Source organism: Molossus molossus, unplaced genomic scaffold, assembly GCF_014108415.1.
Source record: "Molossus molossus isolate mMolMol1 unplaced genomic scaffold, mMolMol1.p scaffold_m16_p_14, whole genome shotgun sequence".
In the NCBI taxonomy this organism is placed as follows: domain Eukaryota; kingdom Metazoa; phylum Chordata; class Mammalia; order Chiroptera; family Molossidae; genus Molossus; species Molossus molossus.
Window position 1 is genome coordinate 2,330,917 of NW_023425349.1, and position 15,906 is coordinate 2,346,822.

At 65.9% G+C, this 15,906-nt stretch overlaps 1 protein-coding gene across 3 annotated transcripts in view; it reads right to left on the reverse strand.

Annotated features, from left to right (window-relative positions):
- Window positions 1-15,906, reverse strand: part of RXRA (retinoid X receptor alpha) — an 82,674-nt gene that overhangs the window by 17,045 nt on the left and 49,723 nt on the right. Inside the window, exons 2-3 of one of the 3 annotated variants that reach the window (XM_036260410.1) lie at window positions 5,128-5,372; window positions 2-152 (exon numbers count right to left, since the gene is read on the reverse strand). In XM_036260410.1, the coding sequence (XP_036116303.1) occupies window positions 2-152; window positions 5,128-5,372 (396 nt within the window). Of the gene's footprint in view, window position 1; window positions 153-2,452; window positions 2,531-3,012; window positions 3,253-5,127; window positions 5,373-15,906 lie in introns of those variants that run through there. The other 2 variants (XM_036260411.1, XM_036260412.1) reach the window with 2 other exon arrangements.

The window sequence follows — 15,906 nt, forward strand, 5'->3', positions numbered from 1 at the left end:
CCTGAGGAGCGGTCCCCGCAGATGGCACAGATGTGTTTGGTGAAGGACGCCATGTTCCCTGAGGGGTGGGCCGGGACTTTGAGGACGCCATTGATGCCCAGTGGGGGCTTGATGTCCTCGGTGCTGCTGACGGGGTTCATGGGCGAGTTGAGCTGAGGAGGGACACCAGGCTCAGCCCTGGCAGGTGCTGGGACCCAAGGCCAGCATCCCCCCAACAGTCCTGCAGCAAGGGAGGCACTGCCACACCCCACTATACAGAGAGAAACTGAGGCTCAGAGGGGCCCTGCCCGCCCAGGCCACAGCTGGGGGACAGCAGGGCCACACCCCACGGATCCCAGCGAATGCCTGCCCCCAAGCTGCTGGGCCAGGCTGGCAGAGGCTGCCCTGCCCTCGGGGCTCAGCAGGGGACCCCGCCAAGGCCCTGCTGAGCCCCGTACTGGGCACTCATTAGTCAGGACAGTGTGAGCTCCATGACCCCACCGGTGAGCCAGGCGCTTTGGGGATCCCTAACACACAGGGGGCACTGAGGCCCGGCCACAGCACGGAGTGGAGAGAGCTGGGGTCCACCCATAGGCCCCACTGCCTGGGTCTTGGGGGGCAGGGCAGGACCTCCGGTCACATGTCTTAGGAGGACGGAGACACCCGGGCCATCCACGGAGAGGGACACGTCCCTCTCCACGCAGCCTTCCGCCCTGCACGGCAGCTGACGCACACCAGGGGGAGCGTGGGAAACTCACTGTCGCCCTGGCAACAGCTGCCGAGGCTGCAATGACACGGCAGTTTTGGTTCCGCTGTGTCCGCCCGGCTCTCCCGTCAGCACCAAGGGCCCAGAAGTGCTGCCGCTGCACCCTGCCCGTCTCCCCCGGCGCCAGGACCCGGCTAGGCAGCCCCCAGCACCCCCACTTCTGCAAACCCCTGACAAAGGCGGAATCAAGCTGTGCAGATGTCTCTGGGGATGGCAGCAGTGGCTGCTGCCCCCTGGTAGCCCCAGGCCCCCCGGCACAGGAACCTCACCCCTTCCTTCCCCATGGCCCCCGGCCCCCACCCCCTTTCTCACAGGACAGGAAGGGCTCGGTGCTCGAAGCACACACAGCAGAAAGCACCCCAAAGGGTGTTTCACAGGCCCCCGGTCCCTAGCCCTGGCCACTCGGGGTCCTTCCTCTGCGCAGGTGGGCTGGGGGGCGCTGTGAGGACACAGGCTCCCAAAGGACTCGGGTGGGCGGCAGGCGGCCAGGAGGCCAGCAGCGGCCATTCGGCTGTCAGGACACAGGAGCCCATGCGGGCGAGCGTCCGGGGCCCCACTGCACGGCAGCCTGTGCGACCCGCGCGCTGTCTGCGGGCGGCGGGAATGTGCCCCAGGTGACGGGACCGAGAAGACGCTCGGCCGAGAGGTGGTGCCAGCCGTGCACAGAGAGCTCCTGGGCCGGGCTGGGCGGCTGGGCCGCGTGGACAGGGCAGCTCGGAGAGGGGACGGCGGCGGGCACACAGCCTCGGTGCAGAGCAGGGCGCGGGCGGGGCCCCAGGGTCAGCAGGTGGTGACCACGGAGGGGGTCCAGTTGGCTGCAGCAGGGATAGCGGAGGCCCTGAGAGACAGGCTGCCTCTGGGTGACCCACCTACGCCCGCACAGCTGGCCACCATGCGGGGCGGGGGCGGCCACGGTGTGCCCTCTGGTCTGCCGCCCCCACCACGGAGTGACTGGGGAGGGCCCTGCTCCAAGCCCGGTCTGAGGGCCTCGGAGTAGCTCAGCTGGCCTGTGGGCCGCACCCACAGAACCCGGCTTGGTGCACCCAGGGGAGAGGCCGACTTGGACAGCTGAGGGTGGGCATCCTAGGCAGAGGGGCTGTCGGACCAAACACGGGGGAGTGGGGGAACCAGGGGCCAAGGGCAGACCCCAGGGAGCCGACACGGGAGCCAGCGAGGACGTGTGAGGAGCCTCTCCCCGCAGCAGCCTTTCCGGGGGCCCGGCACCACGCCAAGGCCAGGTCAGCCTGGGGTCCCAAGGAAAAGAACGTGAACACGTCCTCCTTCCGTGCTTGCTCAGACCACACTGGGCAGCCCACCATGTGCAGGGCCTGCCCTAGGTAAACCGAGGCACAGCCTGGAGGAAGGCCGGCCAGGGTCCCGCCAGGGAGGAGCAGCAGGCGGTGCCATGGCCACCCTGCCCCAGGCCGTGGGCTGCACGCCCCGGCCCGCCTGGGCCCCGTCTCCCCTGGGCACAGTTGGCGGGAGCTGGGAGGCCCTCGGGGACCTCACCTGGGTGGGGCTGAGTCTGGGTGGGAGCCCCGCTCCGCAGGCCCCAGGCCACCCACTTGGCTTTTTCCCCTCTTTATCCTGAAGGCACGTTTAGAGAAAGGGAAGGAGGGACAGAGGGGGAGAGAAACATCAATTAGTTGCCTTTCGAACCCGCAACCCAGACATGTGCCCTGACTGGGGATCGAACCAGCAACCCACCGGTACACAGAATGACGCTCGACCGACCAAGCCCCTCCAACCAGGTATCCACTTCGCGTCTCGTCTCAGCTGCGGGGTGTCCGCACAAGGCCACAGGCCAGGCTGCCCGGGGCCAGCGGGCCCCCCTCCCCCTTCTCAGAGCCGAGCTGCGAGGCCTCGAGCGGGGCTCCCAGCTCCCAGAACGGAGCCCGTCGGCCCCGGGGCCCCGTTTAGTCACACACACACACCCCCGCCTCCGGGGATGCTGCCCTCCTGCTCTCTGCCCAGGACACCCACTGCCCACTGCTGGAGCCTGCAGACTCCCCGCGGCCAGGGTGGGGCCCGGCCCGTTTCCCCTTTCACATCCTGGGCCTTCATCTCAGTTCCCGCTGGAGCTGATGGAACTTGCTAGAACCACCACCCACCCCACCAACGCCCCACCCGGGCTCCTGCCCATCTCTCCCGGCCCTCTCCTCCACACCCACCACGCCCTCCTTCCCGATGGCACGGCAGCCCCCCACCAGCCCGAGTCGGGGAGGCCCTCGCCCAGGGCAGAACTGAGTGGCACGCTCCGGGCTCACCGTGCACCCAGAGCAGGCTTGGCCTCCATCTGCCATCGGAGCAGAAGCCGACCCCACAAGGTGCACTGGCCACATGTGGACACCAAGTCACTGCAGCCTCAGGCCACCCCCGGGCAGGTCCTGGACCAGGGAGGCTGTGCTGAGCTGGCGAGGCCAGGACACATGCTGCCCACGCTGTGCCCGAGCTCTAGGACGTGGTGGGCGCTCCCTGGGTCCTAAGTGGGTGAAGCCCCAGGGTCCACAGTGTGTCCTGCTCTGCCCAGACGCCCACATCCATGGCCCCGCGGGCAGGGCCCTGTGGGGCACGGGGACTGGGCGGCCCTCCCTGCCGGGCCCGGGCAGGCGGAGCGCCAGGCTCCTGACAGCAGGAGACAGAGAAGGGCACTGGTTCCGGAAACTGACTTCGAGGTTGTGGTTTTGGAGCAGAGGGTGGGGCACGCCTCCTGAACTCCACCCACACTCCCATGAATAAGGGGAACCCCAGGTTTCCAAGACAAACTGCTAACGCTGGGAAGTCACACTCAGCTGCCCGGGAAGGAGCGAGGGGGGCAGAGGGGGGCCGGGGCCGAGGGACCAGGCCAGAGGCGAGCACAGGGCTCGGACCATGGCGAGACCAAGGCAGCCCGACCACCTACAAACAGACCCACGGCTGGCAGCAATAAACACTGGCACAGTCCCACCCTTCCCCTCCAGGCTCACGCGTGCCTGGATCCCCATCAACTGAAAGGGACTGGCCCTCGCTCACAAGCCACCTGGACACGCAAGACCCACCTGCAGGATCCCGGCCGTGTGCAGACTGCAGGGCAGAACGGATGTGGCCACCTCGTACCTGCCCCAGATGGGCCACTGGGGCCAGGCACCGGAGCTCTGAGGGTAACCCTACCGCCCTCGGGCCAGCCCCTGTGCAGCCCGCTGCAGGCTCCTGCCGGGCACGAGCCCTGGGCTGGCCTCTAGGACAGGCCGCAGGCCTACCAGCAGCAGCGGGGCTCCGAGGGCCGCCGGAGCCGCTGTCCAGCTCCCGTTCCCACCTGCCTGCCCGCGGCACGCACCGCAGCAGGACGGCGCCCTCGCCCCAGGCCTCGGGCCTTCTGCCAGCTTCTGGACGGCCAGGGGACGGGAGGGGCGCAGGGAGCCCTGCACTGATGCCTGAGGCCCTGCCCTCTGCACCCGTCCCAGGGGCAGGGGGCAACCAGTCACCCTGGGACGCCAGTGAGCTTCTGCAGCACGGCCACCTAGGCGGGCCCAGCAAACGGGCAGCGCGATGACCACGCCTCGCTGGCGCCGTCCTCCTGGGCCAGGAGCGGAGCTGCCCTGCAGGGGGTGTGGCTCCATGGCCAGCCGGGGCCTGGGACTCCACAGGGCACAGGGCCGACACCTCGGGGCAAGGAGCCGCACTTGGAGCCCAGCCCCGGGGGGCTGTCCTGGCCACAAGGACACGGCCCGAAACCTCCACACCTGGGGAACAAGCGGCCGGACCCGAACTTGGACACAGAGAGCAGAGAGGGAGCCCAGCTGTTCCAGGAAGGACGGCAGGAGCCCAGAGAGGGGTGCCGCCGGGGTGCCTCCCAGCTGGGCCCTGTGCCCACAGCCCAGGGATCCAGGGACTCGAGAACTCAGTGGGGTTGTCCAGGGGAAGGGTCCCCAAAGCAAGAACTGGACTGAGCCAGGCCCCGAGAGGCACCAGCCACTTCCTTATCCAGAGACAACCCTGAAGCCAGACGGGTCCGAAGCAGCCTGAGCGAGCGGGGGCCTGGGGGGCCAGCAAGCCTGGAGGCAGGCGGCGGCCAGCGTGGGCTGAGGCCGGGCATCCCGGGGCGTGTCTGCACGGAGCCCGTGGGGTCTGAGCAGGAGGGGAGGGGCCGCTGAGAGGACACGGCTCAGGGAGGGGGGTTTGCCTCAGGAACTCGGGGTCCACACCCTGCAAAGCTCCAACAGGAAGGGGCCACGCGTGTGGAAGACCAGCTCCAAGAAAGCTCTAGTGGCCTCGGGGCCACGGGCTCAGGAGTCAGCCAGACAGCCAGGCTCGGACCCAGGCCAGGCCGCCTGTCGGAGGCTCTGCTTCCCAGGGATGAGGGCAGACACGAGGGTGGCGCACAGGCCCCGCCCTCCACTTACCTGAGGGCTGCCGGTGCCGAAGCCCAGGGTGGGTGTGGTGGGCACAGACATGGAGTGGGGGCCCATGGGGGAGCTGATGACGGAGAAGGGCGGGCCCATGCCGTTGATGGGCGAGTGCAGCTGTCCCGGGGAGCCGAGCGAGGAGCCAATGCCGGGCCCCAGGGAGGGGTGCAGCGAGGGGGCAGCCATGGAGCCGCGCCCTGTGGGGGAGTTGAGGGACGAGGAGTTCACCTGGGTGGAGAAGTCTGCAAGACAAGAATCACAGGCGGGGGGGTCACTGGCCTGCACCCCCTGGGCCAGAGACCTCAGGAGGCCACAAAATGGGGAGAAACAGCCCAGGGCAAGGCCCCAGGCACCCCCATCCTGGTGGCTCCTGACAGAACCCCAACCACACAGGCCAGGCCAGGCAGTGGTGCCCCCGTTCCCTCCAAGGCACCGCCCTGACCCGGCTGCAGCTTCGGGCTCAGGTGGCCCCGGGCAGCTGTCGAAGCAGAGGCTGACAGCCCCGTCAGGGTGTCCCAGGACCCCTACCCGGGCAAGACGGCCAGACGGCTGCCCCAAACCCTCAACACCCTAGACCTGTCCACCCAGAATGCCCAGCAGCCAGGAGAGCCACCCCTCTGCCATGGGCTCAGGGGTCAAGGTGGAAGTCTGGGGCAAATCGAGAAGAGCTGAAGGCTGGCGCTTTGGGGGAGTCCGCCACGGAGCAGAACCAGGTCCTGTTCCCAGTGCGGACGGAGCTTGAGAATGGAGGGAGGTGGGTGGGGGGTATTACTATCACCCCATTTCACAGCTGGGGAATCGAGGACCTGTATTCCTACACCTGCCCTGGCAGGGGGCAGCCACCCCCAGTCTCTGGCCCCAGACACCAGGCAGCACCGTCTGAGCCTGCCCCCGTGCCCCACAGCAGTGGCATGGCCCAGACCCCAGGGCACTGACCCCTGGGCCCAGAAAGGTGCACAGTTCCTGTGTGTCCAGGCCGGGAGAAGTCCACACGGCCAGGGGCGGGGAGCTGCTGGGGGGCCTGGTGGGGGGACCCCGCTGTCTGCCAGCCTGCAGTCAGGCAGCCCACAGAGACGGTGGGAGGCTGGACTTCCCAACACTAGCCTTTCATCTCGGGGATTTCAAAGCCCCAGCACCTCCGGCCACCAAGGGCTCAGCAGGCAGGGGCGGCCCGGCAAGGCTCCCAGGCTGAGCCCACAGCCCTGGGCCTGGGCGGGCAAGGCGCACCCCTCTGGCCTCAGCCTCCCCATCTGCACAGGAGCTCCGAGGCCCTTCCCACTCAGCCCACAGTGGCCACGCTGGCTTCTGAGGAGTCCCCAGGGCCATGGCACAATGGAGGGCCCCCATCCACACCCCAGGTCGTCCACACCCCCAGGTCGTCCACACCCCCCAGGTCATCCACACCCCAGGTCGTCCACACACCCCCAGGTCGTCCACACCCCCCAGGTTGGGGCACACCCCCAAGGTCGTCCACACCCCCCCAGGTTGGGGCACACCCCCAGGTCATCCACAACGCCCCCCCAGGTTGTCCACATGCCCCCAGGTCGTCCACATATCCCCAGGCCATCCACACCCCCAGGTCGTCCACACACCCCCAGGTCGGGGCACCCCCCCAGGTCATCCACAACACCCCCCCCAGGTCATCCACACACCCCCAGATTGGGGCACCCCCCCCAGGTCATCCACACACCCCCCCAGGTCGTCCACACACTCCCAGGTTGGGGCACCCCCCCAGGTCATCCACAATGCCCCACCAGGTCGTCCACATCCCCCAGTTCATCCACATGCCCCCCCAGGTCACCCACACCCCCCAGGCCATCCACACCCCAGGGCGTCCATGCCCCAGGGCGTCCACACCAGGTCAGGCACCCCCAGCAGCCAGGCCACCACTGAGGCCCCAGGTGACCGGCTCCAGCCCTCAAAGCAGCCACATGCTGTTTCCTGAAAGCCAGGCCCAGAGCAGAATCCCCGTGTGCGCCTCGTCCCCAGGTCCTGTTGGCATCAGTCACCGGTGCCAACCGAGTGTCGGGGGACGTGCCCCGTCCTGCTTCAGGGCACCACTGCCCCCCGCACATCCGCCTGCAGCCGCAGCCACAGCTGCAGCGCTCACGGCCTCTGGACGGTGCGTGAAGGTGGTCCCACCTCCAGAAGCAGGCGCCAGTCTGACCTGCAGCCCGGCCTGCGGGCACTCCTCCCTTGCTTCCCCTCCGAGGGAGGAAGGGGGCCTGGAATCTCTCTCCGGCCAGGGTGGCGGCCCGCCTGCCACTGTTCCGTCTGCCACCACCGCAAACAAGCCGGCCGGCCCGAAGTTGGGAATAAACCACGTCCTGGACGGGAGACAACGCTGACGGAAGGCCGGAGGCTCGGGGCACTTGAAGGTGGGTCACGTGACCGGCCCATCAGCCGCACAACTCCCTGGACCACATGTGGACAGGAGGCCACCGCCAGGGCCACCCAGGGCAGACAGACACTAAAAGGTGCCCACGTGAGTCTGTGAGGCACCTGCATGTCCGTCATCTCACCGTGACAGACGAGGAGACGGGCACTGGGAAGGCACGCTCCCAGAAACCTACGGCTGCCCCGAGGCCAGGCCACCTCTGTTATGCCCCAGGCCACTGCTGGGACACTGGGTGTGCCCACTTCACCCAGCCTGCACCCACCACCTGGGTTAGGAACCCGGAGCCAGCTGCGCCCAGTCTGGGCCTCAGGCTCCCGTCTGTGCAGACGGGCAGGCTGGGCCAACCACCGGCCCTCCGCGTTCCCGGGTCCAGAAGCGCCCTGCTGACTCCCAGGGGCAGGGGAAGGAGAGCAGGGTGGACTACGTAGGGTCCGTTTCGCAGATATGACCAGAGCCAAACTGAGGGGCTAAGGCAACCAGTGGGGGTATCTGGGGAAGGCGGGACCTGGCGGGGGATCCCAACCCCAGGAGGACGTCCAGGAGCCCAAGGGCCTGGCTGCCCTGAGGGAAGGTGCCCAGCTCTCTTCCAGCCCCTGGGACAGAGACGGCCCAGGGAGAAGTCGCTGCTGACCCTCCCAGCTTCCCACCTCTCTCCACCCTCTGCCGGGGGAATCCTGGGGGCCCTGGGGGGCTGCTGTCTTGCCAGGAGGGCCTCTGCTGCTGGCTGCCCATCTGACAGGGAGTGCGCTGGCCAGGGAGGGGACATCCCGGCCACAGGGCTGCAGGAGCTCCTCCGTCCAGCAGAGCCCGCCGGACCTGAGCTGGTGAGCTGCTCCGGGAGGAAGGGGAGGGAGGAGCAGGAGAAAGCTCGGCCAGAAGGAGGGAGGCGGAGGGAGGTGACGGCCAGCTGCCAGGCTGCACCCCAAAGCTCTGCCAGTCCCCAAGGCACCATCGCACCAAGCCCCAGTCAGGACTCGGGGAGGAGGAGCTGAGGAGATGGAAGGGAACCTCAGGAGAGGAAAGACAGGCGCAGGAGGGGTTCTGGGGGGGGGCCCGGCCGCTGGCTGGCGCTGTCCACCTCCACGAGGGGGCTGGCTCCTCAGGCTTCTCCCCACTGTCTGCACCCTGAGTCAAGGGCACAGCAGTTATTCACACAGGCTGTGTGAGCCCCCGGGTCGGGGGGGGGGGCACCCCCAAGGCCTGCCCAGGCTGTCCCCAGGCCCCACGGGCGCTTCCTGTTTACACACAGACACCTCCCAGCCTGGGCGACAATGGCTGGGTGTGTTTTCTGGAGTCTTCTGGAGAGACACTGGCCAGGAAGCCAGTGTCAGAAAGAAAGGCAACCCTGCCCAACCCCCGCCGCAGAGGCCTGCCCACCGCCCTGGGCTGCTGGCTCCGCCTCCTCCCAGCCACCACCTGTCCCCACCCACCGATAAGCCCGCTCTGATAAGAGGATGAGAAGATAAGGTTCTTCTGAAAAGTCATACTTTGGACTTGCAGGAAACGTCACCATGCACTTATCTGATTTCCCCTCAATGAGGCTGCAGGACTCCAGGCCCAGAGCCCCAGACCCAGTCACGAGAGCGCGCGGGGCGCAAAGGGGCCTCTGATGGAGGGCAACACCCAGCCTGGGCCTCACTGGGCCCCAAACCCCAGCACCTCGCACCCCTCACGCCCACCACGCCCCCTCTGAGACTGTCAGCAACGAGTGGGACTCGGGGGAAGGAGGCCAGAGCCTGGGAATGCAAAGGACCTCCTGAGAGACACCAGCCCTGCAGCAGAGGGGACGCCTGCAACCCTCTCATAGGGCTGCCAGTCAGTCCAGGAAGGCAGCATGGAAGAGGTGGCAGGCAGATCTCTCTCTCAGCACAAGAAGCATTTCAGGCCATAAAACTGACTCTAAAAGCGAAACACGCGGAGCAGAGAGCTGGACTGGCCGGAACGAGCAGGCTAGAGCAGCTCCCAGGGCCCAAGCTGAGGGTGAACCCTCCATCTGGTAAACTTAAAACGCAGAAGTTCTCGTGCTGACCAACAATGGCACGGCTGCTTCTGAGGTGGTGAGCTCCCCGTGGCAGCTGCATGCAAGCAGAAACTACAACCACCTCTCGGGAACAGCGGAGCAGGTGGCTCCTGAGTACCTTTGAGGGAAGGGAGATCCTGACTGACCAACATTCCTGAGCTGCCCAGGCTCCCTCCAGAATGCTCCCCAGGACCCTCCTGGACCCCACAGCAGGAAGCCGGGGAACCCCCACCACCTCCTTTCCGGCCTCTGCCTGGCAGGCGGGGGCGGTGGGAAGGTGGCAGGAAATGCCAGCTTCATGCTGCCTAAGCGGGGGAGCCCCGGACTCAGCCCCTCCCTGCAGGCAAGGCACCACCAGGTCTTAGAAAGGGGACCTCAGAGCCCAGGCCCTTCTGAGTCTGCAGGAGCCCTCGGGCAGCAGGGTCTGAGTGGACCACAGGCGGGCACAGGAGAGGGCCCGGGCTCTGTGGGCAGGGAGCCCAGGGCCAGCAAGGGATGGACAGGGGTCCAAATAAGGGGCAGTGGAGGGGTCCCATGGGACTCAGTAGGCCAGGGGCTTCAAGGAGGGGCATGAGGAGGGCATGGAGGTAGACAGGGTGCCCAGGTGGGGAGCCCAGGCAGGGAGAGGGCACAGGGGGAAGAAAGACCCTGCGGTGAGCCAGCACCAAGACAAGGTCAGGCTCCGAACACGAGCGCCCGTCCCCCACCCTGCAACGCTGTGCCCCCCCGGAGACCCCAGATGGAAACCCTGCAGGGAGGAGCCCCCCCGGATGCCCACTGCCAGCCCCGCCTTCCGGAAGGACTGCTTCCCCTGCGCCCAGAGGAGGCAGAAGTGGCAGACTGGTGGGGACTGCGGTGGGACCACGGCGCGCCGGGGTTTGGGGGAAGCTGAGGGCGGGCGGAGCGGGGGGCAGGAGGCAGACGCCCCCACCCGGCGGGGCTGGCTGGCCCCGAGGAGAACGGGCTCCAGGCCCGGCCTCAGTGGCCCCTTCTGGAAACGGAAATGCTGACGTGGCCGGAGGGACAGGCCCCACGAGCCCGGCGGCTGGACTTCCACACGCGCTGTGCCTGCTCCCGCCCTCCTGCAGGCCAACTCGGGGGCCTGACCCCTCCAACCCCACAGCACGGCTCACCCCCTGCCTCCAGCCGAGTGTCGGTTTACGGCTCAAGTGGCTCAGGCTGAAATTTCAGCCCCTCTGGGGTCACCTGGCCCTTTGCCCCAGCCATGGCCCAGCCCCAGAATCTCAGCCCGGATGAGAGGGTACAGGTCAGCGGTGCCCCTGGGTGGCCAGGAGAAACCTCAGCCTGCCTCCAAGAGCCTGGGGCCCTCAAGCAGGTCAGATGGGAGCAATCAGGAATAGAGATTCAGGGGCCCCTATGGAGACGCCCCAACTGGCCAGAAGGGACCCAGACTCCTCCCTCTGCCAGGCCCAGCAAATGGGTCGGCGGGCAGGGGCCAGAACTCAGGCCTGCACCACACAAGGGTCCAGGGTGGCTAAGGCCCAGCCAGGCTCTCGAGGACAGAGGGGGGACACAGTGAGCCGAGGCGCACGCAGCCTCATCCCGCCCCCACCTGCCCACCGGTACTGGGAAGTGTTAGGCCCCGGACACCCCACAGGGGCGTCACCCTCCACATGCCCCTCGAGACCACTGGCTGGCTTCCCAACCACGGCCTGGGCACGTTCCCGCCCTGGCCCTGGGCCCCAGACAGAGATGCCCCGAGGCCAAGGAGGGGACAGGACGAACACCACTACCATGCCAGCCTCGAGGTCACACGGGGCCCAAAGTGACGGGGGCCCTGCCCAGGGCTTGAGAAGGTTCGGGTGCTCCCAAGAGCCTCCGGTGTCCAGACCCCAAAGTGACCACGGTGGGCAGTCTGGCCTCTGCTCTACGGGCTCAGGTGCCCAGGCTCCATCTGAGCGTGAGACACAGGACGCAAGAATGCCAACCCACCTCTGTGGTCACCAAGCCCCAATCAAGGGAGCAGGTCTCAGCTCCCTGCCCCCGCCGCAGGAGCGGCTGTGCAGCTGGGCTCTCCTACGCTCACTGGGACCTTGCCCAGCTCCGCCTGGAGACTAGCTCAGCCCAGCAGGTCAGGGGCTGGCTCAGCAGGAGCTGGGGACACGCAGGAAGTGAGGGGCGTAGAGTGAAGGCAAGGACCCGGGCGCACCAGCCAAGGCCTGCGGCCCTGATGCAAGAGGGCATGTGGAGGGCAAGACGGACCAGGCAGCTGGACCCCCCAACCCAGATCTGCAGGGCTCCTGGCCTGAGCCCTCCCCCAGGGCTCCATGACAACAGAGGCATGAGGTCAAGGAACGGTGACTCAAGCACCTTGACCCCCAGGTCCCGGTCAGGAGACACCAACCCAAAGCCCTTCAGTCCTGACCAACCTCAAACTCTCCAGGGCAGAGGGCACATACCTTGCAATATCCCTTATGGTGACAGACCCCACCAAGCCCCAAAGGGTCTAACCAGAGAAACTGCTCTCCGTAACAAAGCTCAGGGTAGGAAGACGTCTGCACCGGCATCCAGTGAGCCCTCAATGACAAACACATCTGCACCCTCGCCACCATCACCACCATCACATCACTCTCATCGCCTTCAACATCACCACCATCACCACCATCATCACCACCATCACATCACTCTCATCGCCTTCAGAATCACCACCATCACCATCATCATCACCATCACTATCATCGCCTTCAACATCACCACCATCACCACCATCATCACCATCACTATCATCGCCTTCAACATCACCACCATCACCATCATCATCACCATCACTATCATCACCATCACTATCACCATCATGGTCATCATCACCATCGATCGCCACTATCACCACCATCATCACCATCACTATCATCACCATCACTATCATCGCCTTCAACATCACCACCATCACCATCATCATCACCACCACTATCATTGCCTTCAACATCACCACCATCACCATCATCATCACCATCACTATCATCACCATCACTATCATCGCCTTCAACATCACCACCATCACCATCATCATCACCATCACTATCATCACCATCACTATCATCACCTTCAACATCACCACCATCACCATCATCATCACCATCACTATCATCACCATCACTATCATCGCCTTCAACATCACCACCATCACCATCATCATCACCATCACTATCATCGCCATCACTATCACCATCATGGTCATCATCACCATCGATCGCCACTATCACCACCATCATCACCATCACTATCATCACCATCACTATCATCACCTTCAACATCACCAACATCATCACCATCACTCTCATCACCTTCAGCATCACCACCATCACCATCATCACCATCACTCTCATCACCACCATTATCACCATCACTATCATCACCTTCAACATCACCACCATCACCATCATCATCACCATCACTATCATCACCTTCAACATCACCATCACCATCACTATCATCACCACCATCATCACCATCACTATCACCACCATCATCATCACCATCATGATAATCACCACCATCACCACCACCACCATCATCACCATCTGAGCAACCCCTTGCCCTGCCCTACTGCACACACAAAAGGCTGAAACCCAGGGAGGCTGGTGGTGATACTAAACGGGTTTTGCCCCAGTGCAAAGGGAGTGTTTCAGGTTCTGCAGGCCATATTGAGCAGGCCAGAGCTGGTGAGGAGCATGGGGAGGAAGAGAAAGTGCTGCCCAGGATAGCAACCACCCTCACCCAGTCCACTCATACAACCTGGGGGCACTGTGGTCGGACCCAGTGGCAGCAGGTGCGGCTGGAGCCCAGCCACTGTGGGGGAAGTGGGGAGTCCAGCCAGAGGAAGGTGCGGCCAGGAGGGGCTACATATGACCAGTCGCCTGCGCCTGGGCCTGGAAGGTATTCAAGAAAGAGCTAAGAAGTGATGGCACCAATGCACTAGGGCATGAGAGCCAGGGTTCTCTGCAGGTGTGCCCACCCTCCAGAAGCCCATGGTCCATGGGGGCTGTGGCCACAGCCTTCACACCTGGCCCAGCCACAGTCAAACCAATGCATTGGCACCAGCTTTCCCTCAATTCTTCAGTGGGCGCTGCCATCCCCCACCCAGCTCCCCATGGTAGGCACCATCTGAGGGCCCCCTGGCTGCCAAGCTACACACTGAACTTGGGGGGCACTGCTCCAACCAGCACGGTACGGATGAGCCTGTTGAAGCTGCACCCGCTCCCCAGCTCTGCGCAGCTCAGAGGAACATGCTGGGGAGAGGCAGGACGAGGACGCGAGACCAAACACCTGGGAGGGCGGGCCTGACGCTGGCCAAAGCCCTGCTTCCAGACCTCAGGGCAGGGCGGGTCTCTCAGGAGAAACCAGGTGACCACAGGCAGAGCCCCTGACAAGGACCGGCAAGCAGCCTGCCCCGAGGCCTTGCGGGAGGAGAAGCAGAGCTGGCAGTGACTGGGCAGAGGTCACCGGACCGGGGCCCTCCTGGAGGGCTTGTCCCGAGGCCAGGCTCCCACTCCAAGTGCTGTTTCTCCGGCCACCCAGCGGCAGACACTTCAGCATGCCTGGCCTCAGGGTGCAGGCAGGTCTCCTGGCCATCACCTGGGGCCCCCAACTCTGAGGCTGGTCCTTTCAGGATTTCACCAAGAGGCACCCACACCCCCACTCTAGACAGCTGGGGACAGTGAGGACTCAGCCGCCTCCCTGAGGTCGCCATCGACCCTCCCAAGGACCCAGAGGGAAGGAGGGCCCAGCCTGGCCAGCACCAAAGAGGAAGTCAGGGGCACAGTGCCAGCTCAGGCCCCACCCAGCAACGCAGCTGGTCTCCAGACAGTGCCCCCAACAGGGAGGCCGCCAGTGGAGGCAGGCAGAGGGACACCCACCCAGAAAGATGCCAAGGGGCCCTGCAGAGTTCCCAGGGCTGGTTTCTGGCCAGAGGCCTTGCACGCCCGCCCCTCGCCTGGCGCAGCAAGCCGACCACTCCGATCTGCTGCCGGACAGCGGGCCAGGCCTCCGGGGCTGCACAAGGGGGCGGGGGCACCAGTCACCCGCAGGCCTCTCAGGTTCCTGGGGAGGGGCACAGGCACAGAAAGAGATAGAGCACACAGCAGCTGGGAGGCAGCTGGGAGTAACCCACGCAGGATGCTGTCGCCACCCCGGCCTCGGCCTAATGGAGAGTCGCGGACACGGGCCTGCTCCACGCTGCAGGGACACAGGCCTGCCCCACGCAGAAGGAACACGGGCCTGCCCCACGCCGCAGGGGCTCGGGCCTGCCCCACGCCGCAGGGACATGGGCCTGCCCCACGCTGCAGGGACTGTGGAGTCTCCTGAGGACACGCTCCGATCACAAGACCCGGAGTAAGGAGCCCGGCGACACGCCCACACCACCCACACGTGCTAACGTCTATCCCAGGGCTCGGCCCCATCCTGCCAGTGGGCACGGGAGTGCAGGGAGGGGGCGGCGATGCCCAGGCCACAGCCAGAGCCACCCAGCCAGGAGCAGGGCCCCACCTGCCCGTGCTCCCAGCACACGTCACCCTTACAAAGAAGCCCCCGGTGGCCAGCCAGGGTGGCCAGGCACAGACAAGACGCCCAGTGCCCAGCGGGGACGCCGGAATGCAGGGAGGCGGCAGCACGCTCACCTGAGGCCAGGCGGGCTCCTGGGCACAGCGGCCTCCCCTGCAGACAGTCCCCCTGCACTGTCCCCAGCACCTCCTGGGTGCTGCCCGGAGGGTGGGGAGGGTGGGCGGAGAGGGGAAATTCCTGGTGAAACCCCGCCTGTTCCACAGCCGCCTGCGGGGCGCGGGGGCCCTGAGCCTGCGGGCTGGCTGAGGCGGTTTCTCCTGAACAGGAAAAGAGCTGATTCTCGTTTCATTCTGAGCGCGCGTCTCTGGCTCGGCGACCCGCCGCCGTGCTCTGTCGCGGAACGTCTGTGTTTTCCGCCCCCCCCCCCCAGCTGTTTTTCTCTGGTTTCAGCATCCCGGTTAACTCCTGGAACACCCCTGCAGACTCGCAGGCGAAGCTCGGCGGGGCCCCGGCCTCCTGCGGTGCAGGGTTAGGGGAGCCCATGCCAGGTGGCGGGACTTCAGGGCAGGGGATGCTCCAGGCCCAGCCCCCTGCCTCCTCCTGAGAATGCCAGGCCTCCCACGGCGTGCTGAGCGTGGTCCTGCTGAGGGCACACGGGTGCTCAGAGCCTCCGAGGCACGGTCGCCCAGGGCCGGGGGTGGGGTGGGGGGTGGGCAGGGCCAAGCCAGGTGTCCCTGGAGGGCAGAATGTCTGCTCAGCTCCCAAGGGGTTCAAGGAGGGTTTGTGAGACCCCAAGGCCTAGATCCTGAGCCCTGATCACAGAGCAGCTCCCCTTGGC